General features: G+C 44.3%; 1 protein-coding gene and 1 pseudogene across 1 annotated transcript in view; one reads left to right on the forward strand and one right to left on the reverse strand.

The window, feature by feature from the left end:
- The first annotated feature begins 266 nt into the window (after window positions 1-266).
- LOC147896688 (DNA/RNA helicase protein) overlaps window positions 267-15,360 on the forward strand; it is a 30,401-nt gene continuing 15,307 nt past the window's right edge. The window contains exons 1-2 of the mRNA XM_087381651.1: window positions 267-2,062; window positions 2,295-2,601. Coding sequence (XP_087237777.1) covers window positions 485-2,062; window positions 2,295-2,601 — 1,885 coding nt within the window. The 5' untranslated portion in view covers window positions 267-484. The remainder of the gene's footprint in view (window positions 2,063-2,294; window positions 2,602-15,360) is intronic.
- On the reverse strand, window positions 2,701-13,971 carry LOC147896689 (uncharacterized; annotated as a pseudogene).

Genomic DNA, 15,360 nt, shown 5'->3' on the forward strand with positions numbered 1-15,360 from the left:
TTCCTACCTCTTTCTTTTGCTCGCTCAAGTAGTTGAGCGACCATCAAGGGCCGCCCATCTATATTCTTTCTCCATGTTCAGGCCGGGCTTATCGATTGGACCACGTCAAACTAGGAACTTGCCCGCCGGGGTGTGGTGTGAACCCACCCTGGGACGCGAGAGAATCATGGACTCACAAGAGTGGCCAGGGAGATAATAGATGCATTCAAAACACACACACACACTCTCTCTCTCTTTCAAATGCTTTTCTCTGTGAACGAAGTTTGAATCTGTTTATTATAAGATGATGATAGGGGGAGATGGGAGAATTCCTAGCAGTTGAGAACATACCAAGGATATGAAGTTCTTTATCCAACAAATTAGAAACGGATTGCTTCATCATAAGAAATCTTGAAGGCGAAGCTTATCGACACATGTCCATTGATTCTGCGGAAGTACCCATTCATCTCAGCCAGCGGAAGCTTTGAGAGCAGAGAGCTTGGCGATGGCGAGCAGCAGGAGACGGGCCGAAGTGAGCACCACCCAAGACGGCGAGGACGACAATTTTCAAACTCCTTACGCTTTTGATAACGACAGAGCCGCAAGAGCAACAGCAGCAGCAGCAGCAAGAGCAACAGCGGCCGCAGGGCACGCAGCAGAGCCTCGCGGAGGCTCTGGCGATGGCGAGCAGGAGCCGGACGACGAGGAGCAAGAGGAGGAAGAGGAGAAGTACCTCGTAGGTTTCGTGGAGGTGAACATCGTCGGGCTTCAGTACTACGATGGCACCGTGAACAACCGGGAGATGGTGCGCCTCATCCGAGAGCCGCACAACGCCTTCGACAGGAACGCCATTCGCGTGGAGAACATCCTCGGACAGCAAGTCGGGCATGTGGAGCGAATCAAAGCTTGCTATCTCGCCCCCCTGGTGGACGAAGGCTCCGTCACCGTGGAGGGAATCGTGCCTCGCGGTAGCCGGAATGTGTACAAGATGCCTTGCCAGGTCTATGTTTTCAGCAAGCTTGCTTCCATGGCGAGCGTCCTCAACCGACTCGCACGCAGCGGCCTTTACGTTGTCACCCCAGACGATGCAGAGTTCGAGGAGAACGCTGCCATGGCTCCCATCCAACCCAAGACTGTCCGCGAGCGCGAGAGGAGCGTCGATGAGGTCTTCGATTCGCTCCTTTCCATTTGCGGGAAGATGTACGCCATGGACCCTTCTCCGCTCATCACAACGCCATTGTATCCTCATCAAAGAGAAGCACTGGCGTGGCTGGTGCAGAGGGAGAATTCGTCGGAGTTGCCACCTTTCTGGCAAGAGCATTCGCCTGCAAGAGGTGGCAGTGCCTCCTTCGTGAACACCCTCACTAACTTTATGACTAACCAACGGCCCGAGCCTTTTCGAGGTGGGATTCTAGCAGATGAGATGGGCTTAGGGAAGACGCTGACGCTGCTCTCCTTGATCGCGACCAATAGGCCTGGGTCTTTGCTTCCTGCGTTGGAGGAGACAGTTGTTGGGTCGAATTCGGAGTCTTCTTCCACACGACCGCTCAAGAGGCAGAAGACAGATTCAGGGTCTCAGCATCATATGTCTCTTGCTGACCCAAATAGTTCCCGATCAACACTTGTAGTTTGCCCCTTATCAGTGATGTCCATCTGGATTAGCCAACTCGAAGAGCACACAACTTTGGGAAGTCTCAAGGTGCACCTTTATCATGGCCCGGAGCGGACCAAAAAGGCTTCTGTTTTGAGCAGTTTCGACATTGTCTTAACAACGTATAACATCCTCGCAGGCGAAGGAGATAATCCCCGATCGCCCCTTCAGAAAGTTAAGTGGCTACGAGTTGTCTTGGATGAGGCCCATCTCGTGAAAAACCCAAATGCCAGGCAGACTAAAGCAGCAGTTTCCTTGAAGGCAGAGAGGAGATGGGCAGTTACTGGTACACCAATTCAGAATGGTGCCAAAGATCTTTGCAGTCTAATGATGTTTCTCAAACTGCAGCCATTGGACGAGAAGTCTTTCTGGAACAGGACTATCCAGCGCCCTTTGTTGACTGGGGATCCTTCCGGGTTCTCTCGATTGCAGGTAAATTAACGGTGAAACGACAGCGGCATTTTTTTTTGGGAGCGAAACTAAAAAAAGGTTTTTTCTTGTAATAAATGTATACATCAAATGGTCTTACTGCTTCGTGGAACCAACATTCTGCCGTGTGCAACTATTCATTATTCCAAGGTCTCGTTCCATGCTTTCTCTATTCTTGATGCAAATACGCATGAAAATGCGAGAATGCATTTGCTAAGTAGAAGTTTTGCTACAGGCGTTGTTGATGGCGATTGCACTTAGGAGGACCAAAGACATGAAGGTCAATGATAAGAGGCTGGTCGATCTGCCCCGAAAAACTGTGACTGTTTATGATGTGGAACTTAGTCAAGAAGATAGACGATTGTACGACAAAGTTGAGTGGGAAGGGAAAAAGTTGGTGGGTCAGTATGTTGCATCTGGAACAGTTCTTCAAAATTACACCACAATTCTACAGATTATCATGCGTCTTCGACAGATATGTGATCATTCCAGTCTTTGTCCTTTGAATGAAGGCTTGTTGGATGCAGTTCCGAGTACTAAAGGTAACTTCTAGAGGCCCAATCTCGGATCCCCAAAAAACCAGTGAGGCTTGAAGGGACTTGGCGTTGTAAATACAGCTCAGCATTAAGGAATTCCTAGTATCATATCAATATTCTAAAAACATTGACCTGCAAGTCTCTCTTGAAAGCATTTTTCTTTTGGGCTGTGCTGGAAAATGTTGCCTGTTGAGTATTAGTAAACGTCTCAGCTATGCGCTTAGAGCTTTGCAGGCTCTCATGAATAGAAGAAGAGCGCTTGCATATGGGACAGCGTTTTGGCAAACAAAGGAGCACTGAAGAGAGATGCCCGGATGCAAGGTGGTCTCCAGGACAGTAATATTGTACATGTAACAATATGCAGGGCCTGTAAGCCAGCTCTCGGCCCTTTAAGTAGGGCACTAGCAACATGTAGGCCTCTCAATTGTATATGTGGCAGATAGAAGAGCTAAAACTCATTACGGATCTTGGCCATAGGCATGGCAAGGCTGGCAAGCTAGTGTGATGCCTAGGTGCATCCATGGCCCGGGTCTGATCTTTGTCTTGTGACGTCTATATTCTGTCGTAATCATGAATCAATAGAGGAACCTATGCCTTGGGTTCTCACTAGGATCATGTCTTAGTCATTCCTTGAGGATGCTCATATTTGAAAGCCACCTTTTTCTGCTGTGGCACATCATCTGATCATTAATGTACTGATTAGAGTCATCACTATCAGTATTATGATTATTCTCCGAGTGGTTGAAACCTTATTGCATATTGACGGTCTTTCTCCATCTCAAGGCTTGCATTACAGCATGGCAGCCTCATTTGCTTACTGAATCTGCTTAAGAAATTTGAATCGGATTTTGTTATGTAACTAGATGCTAATTTCCTCGGTTTAGTAGACTTAATCCAGGGGCTCTGGGATTAAGAAAAGCAGGCTAACGTGGCTCTAAAGAACTTATGCAATAGCAAAGGGCCAGTTGGCTAATGTAGCCAGGGACGCTTTCCATAAAGCGGGATGCTCTTCGATATAAGAGTGGCCAAGGCTATTGTAAATTCATTCAGTGTGCACACACAACTGGATGGTCTGGTCTGGATCATGAGCCTTATATAGATCAGCCCATTGTAACAAAGGGGGTTGTTAGTGGATGTTTTTAAAAGTTGGCTTTGTACATTGTACTTTAGGCTGCTAGAGTGTTGCCACGTGGTAGTCTTAATGTATTACCCCATATTACAAGAATCTGAAATTTAGAAGTTTGAAGTACTTTAAACTTAGCACACAAGTTGAAACTTGAAACTTGAAACTTGAAAGCATCCAATGTCCAGACTCCATAGATGATCATGATTCATGATCCACAAATTTCATGATCATGACTCATGAGTCATGCAAGACTCAAAATAAAAGCACCCATGGATGATATAAAAAAAAGCAGCTGCCACCTGGCACCAAGGTCCAAAGTATACTCAGTAGTAAGTAATGTATCTACTATCATAAAAAAAGAAATAACATAGTCTAGGAATCAAGATGCATCATGCTGCAGCCTGCAGAGTAGTGATGTGCCTTGGTCCTTGTCACTTGACTACGACTGTACAGACTACAGTGCTAGCCTACTCCTAGTCATGACACTTCAGATGCATCATGCATGCAGCTTGAGAAGTGTTGGGAATCATTTGGAGTGATTTTGAAGTAGTTTTGGTGTCTTTTAGTGTTCAAAGTTTGTAGAAAAGTAGTTTAGGTGATTGCGAAGGTGTGTGATAGAAAATCTCAACAAAAACACAAAGAAATGATTATAGGAGTGTAGTTACTCGTTGCAATACTTCTATCTCTCCTCCAAAGCAAGATGGGAGCAACAGGGAGACAAGATGATATGTCAATTCTTTGAGACGACGGGCCCTAGGTCAACAAGGTCTCAGCTCCCTCCAACGGTTAAGAGACAAGGGAGGATAGATGCACTTGAGCTTGAGCGGAGTGGCTTGAAGTCAGCACAGTCCAACCTTAAGGACCTCAAGAAGCTTTGGAGAAGGTTGCATGCGTGATGCATCTGAAGTGTCATGACTTAGGAGTAGGCTAGCACTATAGTCTGTACAGTTGTAGTCAAGTGACAAGGACCAAGGCACATCTCTATTGATCATCTGCATCATCCATGGACTCCTCGTCATCGTCATCCTCTGCCTCCTCAGATGAGCTTGAGGCATCTGTGTCATTGTCTAAAGAAGAATCATCAACATCAGGATCAGGACCATCAGTTGCAACTGAAGTACTAGCACCATCTCCAGATGGTTGAGTGTATGATCGTGTGTGGTGTGCTGGTGCTAACAGCTCTTCATACAACATGGTGTATATGTCCAGCTCCTCCCGTGGGATATCTGGTATGGCCTTCATCTTCTCCACGTCCACCTTGTCTACATTCACTTGGCGAGGTTCGGTTGAACCTCGCCAAGTGAATGTAGACAAGGTGGACGTGGAGAAGATGAGCTTGAGGCATCTGTGTCACTGTCTGAAGAAGAATCATCAACATCAGGATCAGGACCATCGGGTGCAACTGAAGTACTAGCACCATCTCCAGATGGTTGAGTGTATGATCGTGTGTGGTGTGCTGGTGCTGACAGCTCCTCATACAATATGGTGTATATGTCCAGCTCCTCCCGTGGGATATCTGGTATGGCCTTCATCTTCTCCACGTCCACCTTGTCTACATTCACTTGGCAAGTTTCCGAGCAGCTGGCGGCGAACTCAAGGAGACGGAGGTTGCAATGACAAAACACCAACCGCTCCAATTGAGCCGTGCTCAATCTGTTCCTCTTCTTTGTGTGAGAGAGGGCCCAAGTGCTCCAGTTCCTCTCACAAGGACCGGAATTGCAGTCCTGTGAGAGAACACGTATAGCAAGGCGTTTCTGCCATAAGCCAATTAAGCAGAGATAAGTATCAGGAACTTGATAACTTTAAACATATTTGTAGTAGATAAAACTTCAAATTACTTAATGACTAAGCTCTAACTAGTGGCGTTGTAACTTGTCTCTTACCAAAGTAGGAGTATAGTTGCCATATCTCTCCCACCAGGAGACGGGTTGCAACTATGTCTCTCGGAGCCTAGCCGTAGGTCGACCAAAGGAGAGGCTGAGTTCATCCTCCATTCTTCGTTGCATCTCCAAGTCACCACTCGTCCAATTTTGTAGATACTGTTGCATCCCCTCCTCCAACTCGTCATTCTCATATTGCTCTTGATTGCGCCAGAGGGGATGCAATACATGTGCCACCGCATGGATTGGGGGGTGGAACCAATTCCACCGCTTATTCCATATAGCACGGATGGACTCAACCCTAAGTCATGCCACAAGAAATTGGAATGCATTATGCATGCAAAATTCATAGACTATAGATAATAGTACATACATAATATATATCTGAAAATTCTAGGCTTCATGATAACAAATTGCAATTTAGTAACTGCAATAATTATACATATTACAAAAGTAAAAAGTCTTACTTATCAGGCGATAGGGAAGTGTTTCTGTTGAGGGCCTCTCCAATCTTGTCCATAAACTCGTACAAGAGCCCTAATGTGCTTCCCTCCATGTCCGTGATGCGAAGCACCGTGTACATAGTATTAATCGATTTGATTAATGCCTCCACCTGATTCCACCAAGACTCATCCATGATCATGCGAAAAAATTTGATAGACTTTGCTTGGCCTCTATCATCCCAATCTCCCCACTCTCGAGACACAACCGTGCGCAACAAGCCCTGGCGCACTTGCACAAGCCTCTCCACCATTATGAACATGTAAGCAAACCTTGTGGCTGGAGGTTTCAATAGCTCAAGGTCATGTAAGCCCGATAGATGCTGAGGACTTTGGGTCTCTTCGTGACAAACTTCACGATAGTGCGGGCTGTGGAGAAGATGGCATCAATCCAAGGTATCTTCCCTAGGTCCTCGATCAAAAGATCAAGGCAATGTGAGGCATAGGGTGTCCACACAATCTTAGGGAACTCATCTTCTAACATGGCACCGATTGACACACAATTGCTGCCATTATCTGTCACCATCTGCACCACATGCTCAACACCTATCTCCATAATGGCTGCCCGTAAATGCTCCCAAATATACAACCCTGTAATCACTGTACCTATTGTGGAAGCATCTATGGCTCTCAAGAACATGGTTCCCTTGCAAGAAGACACTAAAATATTGTACACATTCCTCCTACGTGCATGTGACCATCCATCGCATAAGAGTGTGCATACATATTTTTTCCAAGTCTCTTTCAAGGGCTTCATTTGGTCTTCCACACATTCCCTCTCTCTTCTTAGCTCTCTTGTCCGCAAGGCCTTATATGTAGGCCCTTCCCATTCATACCCAATGCGGCTTATGGCTCTCATGGCCTTCCTCCATCGTGTAGTCTTCGCCACATGAAAGGGTATTGCACACTGTATGAAGAGCTTTGTGAGCTCACTAGTGGCCTCCTTCACTGCTTGTTTTTGCAAGCGTGCTTGAATGCTAGACTTTTGCAATGAACCTCTTTTTCCCGCACTAGCATCCACTCTAATTGATCCATGTGGCAAGGGTGTTCTTGTAGCACTAGGACCTGCGCTCGATGTAGTTGATGCCCCTCTACTTCTCTTTGCAGAACCCAATGTGCCGGCATCATCCAATGGCTAAGTGTCAGCAGCCTCTTCTTCATCTTGCAGCCCTTGCCCTCCACTTTTTGCAGCCAAGGCTGCCATACGCACACGCTTCCATTCTGTTAGGCCACCTTTCACTGGAGTAGGCACGAACTCACAAGGTCCTACATCCTTGCTGGGAACACCTGCTAGATGGTCTTTCACCCGTGCAACAGACCCCGTTTTGCTTATGTCGCAATAGTTGCATCTCCACTTCTTGGAGCCACCGCCTCCTTTATAACTATCCAGGAGGGAGACATGGACCCAATAAGCATCTCTCGGCATTGAGGAGGATGGAGAGGTCACAAGTGAGAAAGGATGGAGAGGTAGAAGGAGGATGGTGAGCTCAGAGGTAAAAGAGGATGGAGAGGTGGAAGGAGCGTGGAGGATCTGAGGTAGAAGTGAAGGAGGATGGAGAGGAGGAGGATGGAGAGGTTACAGGTAAGATTAAAGAGAGGATGGAGAGAAGAAGGATGGAGGGATGGAGAGTAGGCTGCCAAGCTGTAGCTTGCTGGATGGAGAAGATGGAGAGAAGGATGAAGAGGATGGAGAGAGAAGGATGGAGGTCCAAGGAAAACGGGATGGAGAGTCCAAGAGCAAAGGATGGAGGGATGGAGAGAGCTTAGAGAAGGTGGAGAGAGCAGCAAGGATGCACAGGAGGAGTGCAATGGGCGGGAGGCGGCGAAAAAAGGAGCCAGGCGGCGAAATCGCGATTTTGGGGGTCTAGGGCAAAAACAGGTTTTACGAAACGCCGTTTCCGTTTCGCCATTGCCGTTTCCTGCCACGAAATGGCCGTTTCGTGCAACTATGCTCGGGGGTGATCCTGCACCATGTGTCCCTGCGGTTGTATACTGACAAGTGATAAACTTGCTAGTTAGCATGGAGATCCTAGAACCCCCAGGTTAGTGGTGACTACCTTGTAGGGGCTGTTTCATTTGGTATCAGAGCTGTCTCTATCAGTTTCACTTGTTTTCTTGATTCCTACAATTGAGTGCTGTTGAGTGCTGAGAATTTGTGGATGCGTGAATACAGCTTGTGTTGCATTGAAATTTGGTAGTAGTAGTTGTAATCGAACGTGTTTCCTAGGGATTGTTTCAGGTGGCTGGTATAGTTTTGGTGATTGCATGTTGGAAGTTTTTGCTAGGGTAGACAATAAGTAGAGGTTGGAGTAAAGAAAAATTCGAGACCTTGGAAAGATTCGCAGCTGATGTAGCTGTGAAGAAGTCGCTTCATGCAAGCTGGAATTCACTTCATACAAGCCTGAATTCGTATGTAATTCTACTGTTGCTGGTAATATGTAGAAGTTGGCGACAGTTCGTTGGGAAAGGAATCAGTTCGCAGGAATTGGTAGAACTGATTTAGCTGGAGGCGATTGTCAAAAACAAAAATCTGCATGCAGACTAGGGGCTGATTTTACCTGCTTGCAGCAGATGGACCAGTGTGGAACAGTCACGAAACTGTTTTAGGGCTGTGCGGTGGAGGAACATGGAGCGATTTGAGTTTGTGTGCAGTATGGTGCAGCTGTGCGCAGGTCTCCTAGGGCTGAGTATGGCCTCGTTGGAAGTGAAACATCGAAGAACTAGTGACTTGCAGAGTCAATGGGTAAAGAGAGGTTGCATTTGTGACGTGTTTACTTTTATAAGCTGCAGGCCTTTGAAAGTTATGGGTGCATGCATGTTTACTTGCTATGGAAGCTATTGTGGGAGTGCTAGGTGAGTTGTAAAGTGACACGTTGCTACATGTGCGTGCATGTAGGAGTGTTAGTATGCAAGCACATATGCAAGTGCCATGTGGGTGCATGCATGCTAAAAGTACGTCCACTAGAACTAAAGGTAAAGTTCTTTTTCACCTTTAGTAAACTGCCATTTAAAGTTCTAAAGGACCTTTCTTAAAGCACTTTGTGGGGAGACTAAGCCTTGTGGAGTGCTCCAAAAGGCAAGAAAGACTTGTGGCTTGCATCCAGCCAGTATACATTGAAAGACGGATTTCTCGAGAAAGATGATCATCTTTGTGTGACCCAAGACTTGCAAGCCAAAGTTTTGGAAGAATGTCAGGCTCCTCCTTATGCAGGGCATCGAGGGTCTACTACACAGGCCATTGAGAGATATTCTTTTGGCTAGGGATGCGGAAAGACATTCACAAGTTTGTAACTGAATGTCTTACGTTCCAAAAGGTAAAGTATGATGGGCACAAGACCCCAGGACTTCTCATGCCGCTGCCCATACCGCAGGGACCATGGGAAAGCATCGCCATGGATTTCATCTTTGATCTTCCTAGATCCAGATATGGGAATGATGGGATATGGACCGTCATCGACATGTGCAGCAAGGAGGCCCATTTCATTCTAGTAAGAAAAACTATTAAGGTAGATGACATGGCCCGATTGTTTTTGGCACAGATCTTCAAGCACCATGGGATGCCTAAGTTGATTGTTAGTGATTGAGACCCCAGGATGACTAGTTTATTCTGGAGAGCATTATTTGATAATATGGGGATGAAGCTAGGCTTTTCATCTTCTTTTCATCCTCAGTTAGACAAACACAGTGAGAATGACAATTCTACGGTATTGGATTTTCTCAAGTGTTATGCATCTGATTAGAAGGTCGAATGGGAAAAGTATCTTCCTCTTGTGGAATTTGCATACAATAACACTGTTTATAGCTCCACAGGAAAAGCTCCATTTGAATTTATTTATGGAAAGGTGATTCTACCACCTATCCTCAGAACAAAGGACGAGATATTTGCAGCAGACCAATATGTTCGAGACTTAGATATAGCTTTCTCTCAAGTATGCACAGCAATTGAAAGATCTCAACAAAAGCAAAAGAAGGCAGACAAGCACCGGAGGGAGATGAATCTCCAAGGACACTAGGTCTTACTAAGTTTGAAAAAGCACGACTCAAAAAGATGAAAGGAAAAGAGAGAGTATACCCAGAGTTGTCTCCTAGGTATTATGGACCTTTCAGAGTGAGTGAGGTCATAAATGAAGTTGCTTTTCGACTAGAGCTGCCCGAGACTTGGAAGATTCACAATGCTTTTCATGTGAGTCTTCTAAAGAAGTTTCAAGGACCAAAATCCACAGAACCAGTTCAAGAAGAGCGACCTGAGGTGGAAGAGATGAAGGAGGTCCTCCAACTAGAACAAATTGTATATCATACAGAGAAGAAAGGACCCAGAGGCAACGTTATCCGTAGATACCTTGCCAAGTTTAAGAATTATTCGGCACTTGATGCCAAGTGTCTCAGAGTATCCTCAAGTTTTACAGTTGTATGAAGAAGGTTTTTAGTTGAGGACAACTGTTCAGAAGCCGAGGGGATGTGACCATTTGGGACTTCTCCTAAGAAAATAAAGAGTAATCTTTATTAGAATTGACTTCAGTCAAAGAATGGTGAAGTCGGTTAACCAGGAATAAGTTTTATTGTTTTACTTTTGCCCTGCATTGGTAAAAAGAGAACTGTGGGGATGCCCACAAGAGACTAGAAATAGTCCAAGAACTAGGAATGCATGCATTTTGCTAACCTCTAATGGGTTAAAGGAGGGGAGAGACCTTGGTGGAGAGGGAGAGGGGGTTTTATATGCAGGTTTGGAGGAGAGGAGGCCTGCAAACGGGCGGAAACATGCAAAAAGCGGCTCTCCAACGAGCATATTTTGAATTTGCAATGGCTATATTCCGCGCCAAACGTCACATATCTTTTTGAAGCTTCGAGAGCACTCCATTTAGAACCGTCTACTTTTTCGAAAGGGCAAGGCTTTGTACACAGGGTGAGGTACGAGGTGTCGTATCTTGTTTGAATGCCATGACAATACTAGTGCTGGACAATTGGCTATACAAAGGACTTTGGATCTAGTCAAAAGAGACTTCTTTTGGACTAAGCTTAAGGTTAATGTGAAACTATATGTTCAAAATTGTCAACAATGCCAATTCAATAAAGTTGAGCACTTGAGATGACGTGGATTGTTGCATCTTTTGAAAATACCTGAGAATAAATGGCAAGTATTTCCATGAGGCTTACGATAGACCTTTCGTGGGCAGTATGAAAGAGAGACTGTTACAACTAAGCTTGCTCAATTGTTTGTTGAGAAGCTGTATGTCTTATAAGTTTATTGGGCATTTTTGGCAGTCTGTGTTCAAAAATTAGACACTTAGCTCAACATGAGTTGGGCTGATCATCTAGAGTTGAATAGACAAATTGAGTAGGTGAATTTGAATTTGGAAGACATGCTGAGAGCTTATGTCTCCTTAAGGCACTCTGATTGGGAAGATTACTTTTCTTTGCGTGAGTTTTCTTACAATAGTGCTAAGCATTCAACAATCCGTTCATGCTTATGTATGGATACAAGCCTAGAGCCCCTTGGGTAGTTGGCTTTTAAAACGTCTTAGGCGAGCTCTCTTGCTAATTGGTTGCAACGGCAACAAGATATGTTGCAGATGGCAAGGAAAAGCAAAAAAAGTGTTCAAGATAGAGCACAATTTTATGCTAATCAAAAGCGGTAACCTTGAGTTTTCTCAAAAGGTCTGCGGTTTACTTGGGAATCCCAAAAGATTATCAGATAATGCACACTGGCAAAGTATACAAGGTATCTCATTGCTATTGTAGTTTGTTCTTGATTTTTAAAAAGATCAATGATGCGGTTTACAAGTTGCAATTGCTTGATGGAGTGAGTTTGGGTACATTTTGTCTTTCATGTCAGTAGATTGAAAGAGGCACTGAGTGTTGGTCTTTGAGATGAACTCATACGACTGCAAGATTCGATCACTTATATGACCCATGAATCGGAATGCCTTGTGGATTTTAACAATCGACAACTTAGGAACATGGTGTTCCAGAGATGAAGGTTAAGTGAGAGGATCCTCGAAAAAGGTTAGTACATGGAAAAGTATTGATTCTTTTCGATGCCAATCTTCAGAATTTATGTCTCATTCCTTCTCTGAATAAGTGGGCAAGAATGTTATGTTGACGTGTGGACATAACGTGGCTCGTGTTATGGAGGTCAGGTGAACCTATGGTTTATAGGCTAGGGCAAGCAATGGAAGTTGAAGAAACAAGGGAGAGAAGACAAAAACAAGCAGCTGTAATGAATTGCAGCGAAAGCCAATATAACACAACCCTAGGGCGAAGTGCCCTAATTGGACTAAGTGTCCTAAGTGGTACATGTACTAACCGTACCAATTGACCTAACTGACTGTAACTAGGCCTACAAGCCACATATCAAGGAATGAGTGTCACCTATGGATAGCCTATAGAATGGCCTACAAACCCCCCTCCATGGTATGGGATGAAGTATCATGGACACATCTCAAAATACCTAAATCTCTAATGTCATGGTTGCACATGTTTTCACAATAGATACTAAGTTTAAAGCTTGTCGAAAAGCCTCAAACTTAGGTCCAGGTAGAGTCTTCATAAAAAGATTTGCCAAGTTGTCTTCAGTGGGAACATAAGACAACTGAATATCACCTGCTGATAATCTCTCTCTGACATAGTGATAGTGAACCTCAATATGCTTTGTGTGAGCATGGAAAAATGGATTCCGCGCAACAACCAAAGCACTTTGACTATTAGTGAAGATGAGGGTAGGAGCAATCTGACATGCATGAAGATGTGCGGAGCAAACACACTCCACGGTTGTTGTAAAAGCTGCTTTGTACTCAGCTTCACAGCTAGAAGGAGCAACTATAGTCTGCTTCTTGCTAAACCAGGAGATGCATGAAGTACCAAGCATGAAACAGTTGCCTCTATGTGACACACAGTTGTCCGAACAGCCAGCCCAATCACTATCAGTGAATCCATGCATAACGAGTGAGGAATCAGCCTCATAAAGGTGGCCCAAAACCTGAGTGCCTTTGAGGTACCTGAAGACCCGTTTCACGGCCTGCCAATGGTGCGTAGAGAAGCTGTGCATAAATCTGCTCAATTGTGAGACATCATACCGAAGATCGGGTCTATTATGGCATAAATAAATTAAACAACCAACTGCCTGTTGATCGAGAGTGACATCACAAGCACCGTTGCCATCCTTAGATGAGAAGTGAAAACCAGGCTCTAATGGTGTGGATATTGCCTTGCAATCCTTAAACTGAAAACGCTGCAAAAGCTGTCCAATATTTTGGGATTGTGACATCAAAGTGTCCCCCTCACTGCTAGCAAATTGAATGCCCCAGATAGTAATGCAAAAGACTAAGATCAAACATAGCAAATGTCTTCTGCAAGTCAAGCTTAAAAGCTGCAATTTGCTCAGCATATGTCCCAATCACAAGCATGTCATCCACATAGAGTACTAAAATCAACAAATCTGTCCACTCTTTCGGATGTAAAGAGTAGCCTTAGTAGGGCTGTTTTGAAAGCCAAGGGTAAGCAAATGAGCATGTATCCTGGAATACCAAAACTGGGGTACCTGCTTCAATCCATAAAGGGCTTTCTTTAAGCGGTATACCTTACTTTCAGAACCTTCAAAATCAAAGCTAAGAGGTTGGGTAACATAGACCTCTTCTTGCAAATGCCCATGAAGTAAAGCTGTCTTAATATATTGATGTACCTCCCAATGAAAATGGGCAGCAAAGGCACTAACAATCGTGATAGTAGTGATCCTTGAAGTTGGGGAAAAAGTCTCCTGAAAGTCAATGCCTTGTTGCTTAGCATAGCCCTTAGGAACAAGACGGGCTTTGTAACGGCACTGAACCATCACCTTTTCGTTTAATCTTATAAATCCATTTAGTTCCAATGGCATTCTTGCTAGGAGGCAAGTCACATAACTCCCAATTGTTATTTTGATAGATAGAATCCAATTCAGCTTGCATGGCCTTCAACATTCTGAAAGGCATCCTTATGGCATAATGGCTCTTCATTGCATGCAGTAGCAACCGATGCACAAGCAATTAAATTAGCATGCTCTTTCCGGACAGCTGCTCTAGTATGGACTAGTAGAGTAGTATCCTGTTTGTTGTCTTTAATGTGTCAAGGAGCCAACATGGACCTTTTTGGGCTCTTATATTTCAGCTCTCTTGGTCAAGAGCCCTGTGCACAATATACTGATCAAGCTGAGGCATATCAGGCTGTAAAAGAAGCTGAATCTGCACATGTGGCTGGAAATGACCAACAGATGAAGGAGGAGCAACCTCAGATGTGACATCATCATGAGAATATGACGCAAACAAAGGCATCAAGCTGTCAAAGAGATTTGGTGCATCAACAATGGGCTGTTTTTGACAGTCCAACAAAGGCATAGAGGAAGATTCATCAAATACAACATTCCTACTGACAAAACACTTACCCGTGCGGGGTTGGTAGAGCGTATAGCCCTTGCTCTCTGAGCTATACCCAATAAAAATGCACCTGACAGCTTTTTCATCCAACTTTGTGCGTGTTTGAGAAGCATCCAAAAGTCCTCACGCGAGAAATTTTGGGCTTATGACCTGTCCAGCCTGATCTTCAATGCCTTGGTGGGACATTTGTTCAAAATGTAATTTGCACACATAACGGTATCCAACCACAACTTGTTAGGCAAATGCTTGCCTTTCAGCATACACCTGGCCATCTCCATGACATATCTATTCTTTCTCTTAGCCACGGGATTTTGTTGAGGAGTGTAAGGCACAGTGCATTGATGATGTATGCCACGTGAGGCCAAAAGAACAACAAATTCCTTTGACATATATTCAGCCCTCTGTCTATATTAATATGTGGGAAATTTTCAGCCTGCTTTCATTCTCAACCAAGGCAATAAAATGCCTGAAGCATGCCAAAACTTCAGATTTAGATTTTAAAGAAAAAATCCAAGTACACCGGGTGAAGTCATCAATGAGGATGCGTCAATTTTACGAGCAAAAACCTATGAGCAAGTTTATACGAGCGTGTTTTTCAAGAGATTTTAAAAATAGTATTTGTTTAGGAAACATGGTTTTTACACTTTTATTTTCATTAGAACTAGATCCCTTTATCATAAAAATATACAAACTAGTCACTCATTCATTTTTACATAACATAAATCTTCTTATTCATAGACATCCCTTTGTACCCTTGTTATTACCTTAAAAAAGTATTGAAAAATAATTCATTTAAGAAACGTCCCTCATAATCACTCTCAACATAATAATATTATACATAAATAATTACTTAT

The sequence above is a fragment of the Dipteris shenzhenensis genome, chromosome 11 (assembly GCF_047967505.1).
Source record: "Dipteris shenzhenensis isolate YYH24624 ecotype China chromosome 11, Dip_SZ_1.0, whole genome shotgun sequence".
Taxonomy (NCBI): domain Eukaryota; kingdom Viridiplantae; phylum Streptophyta; class Polypodiopsida; order Gleicheniales; family Dipteridaceae; genus Dipteris; species Dipteris shenzhenensis.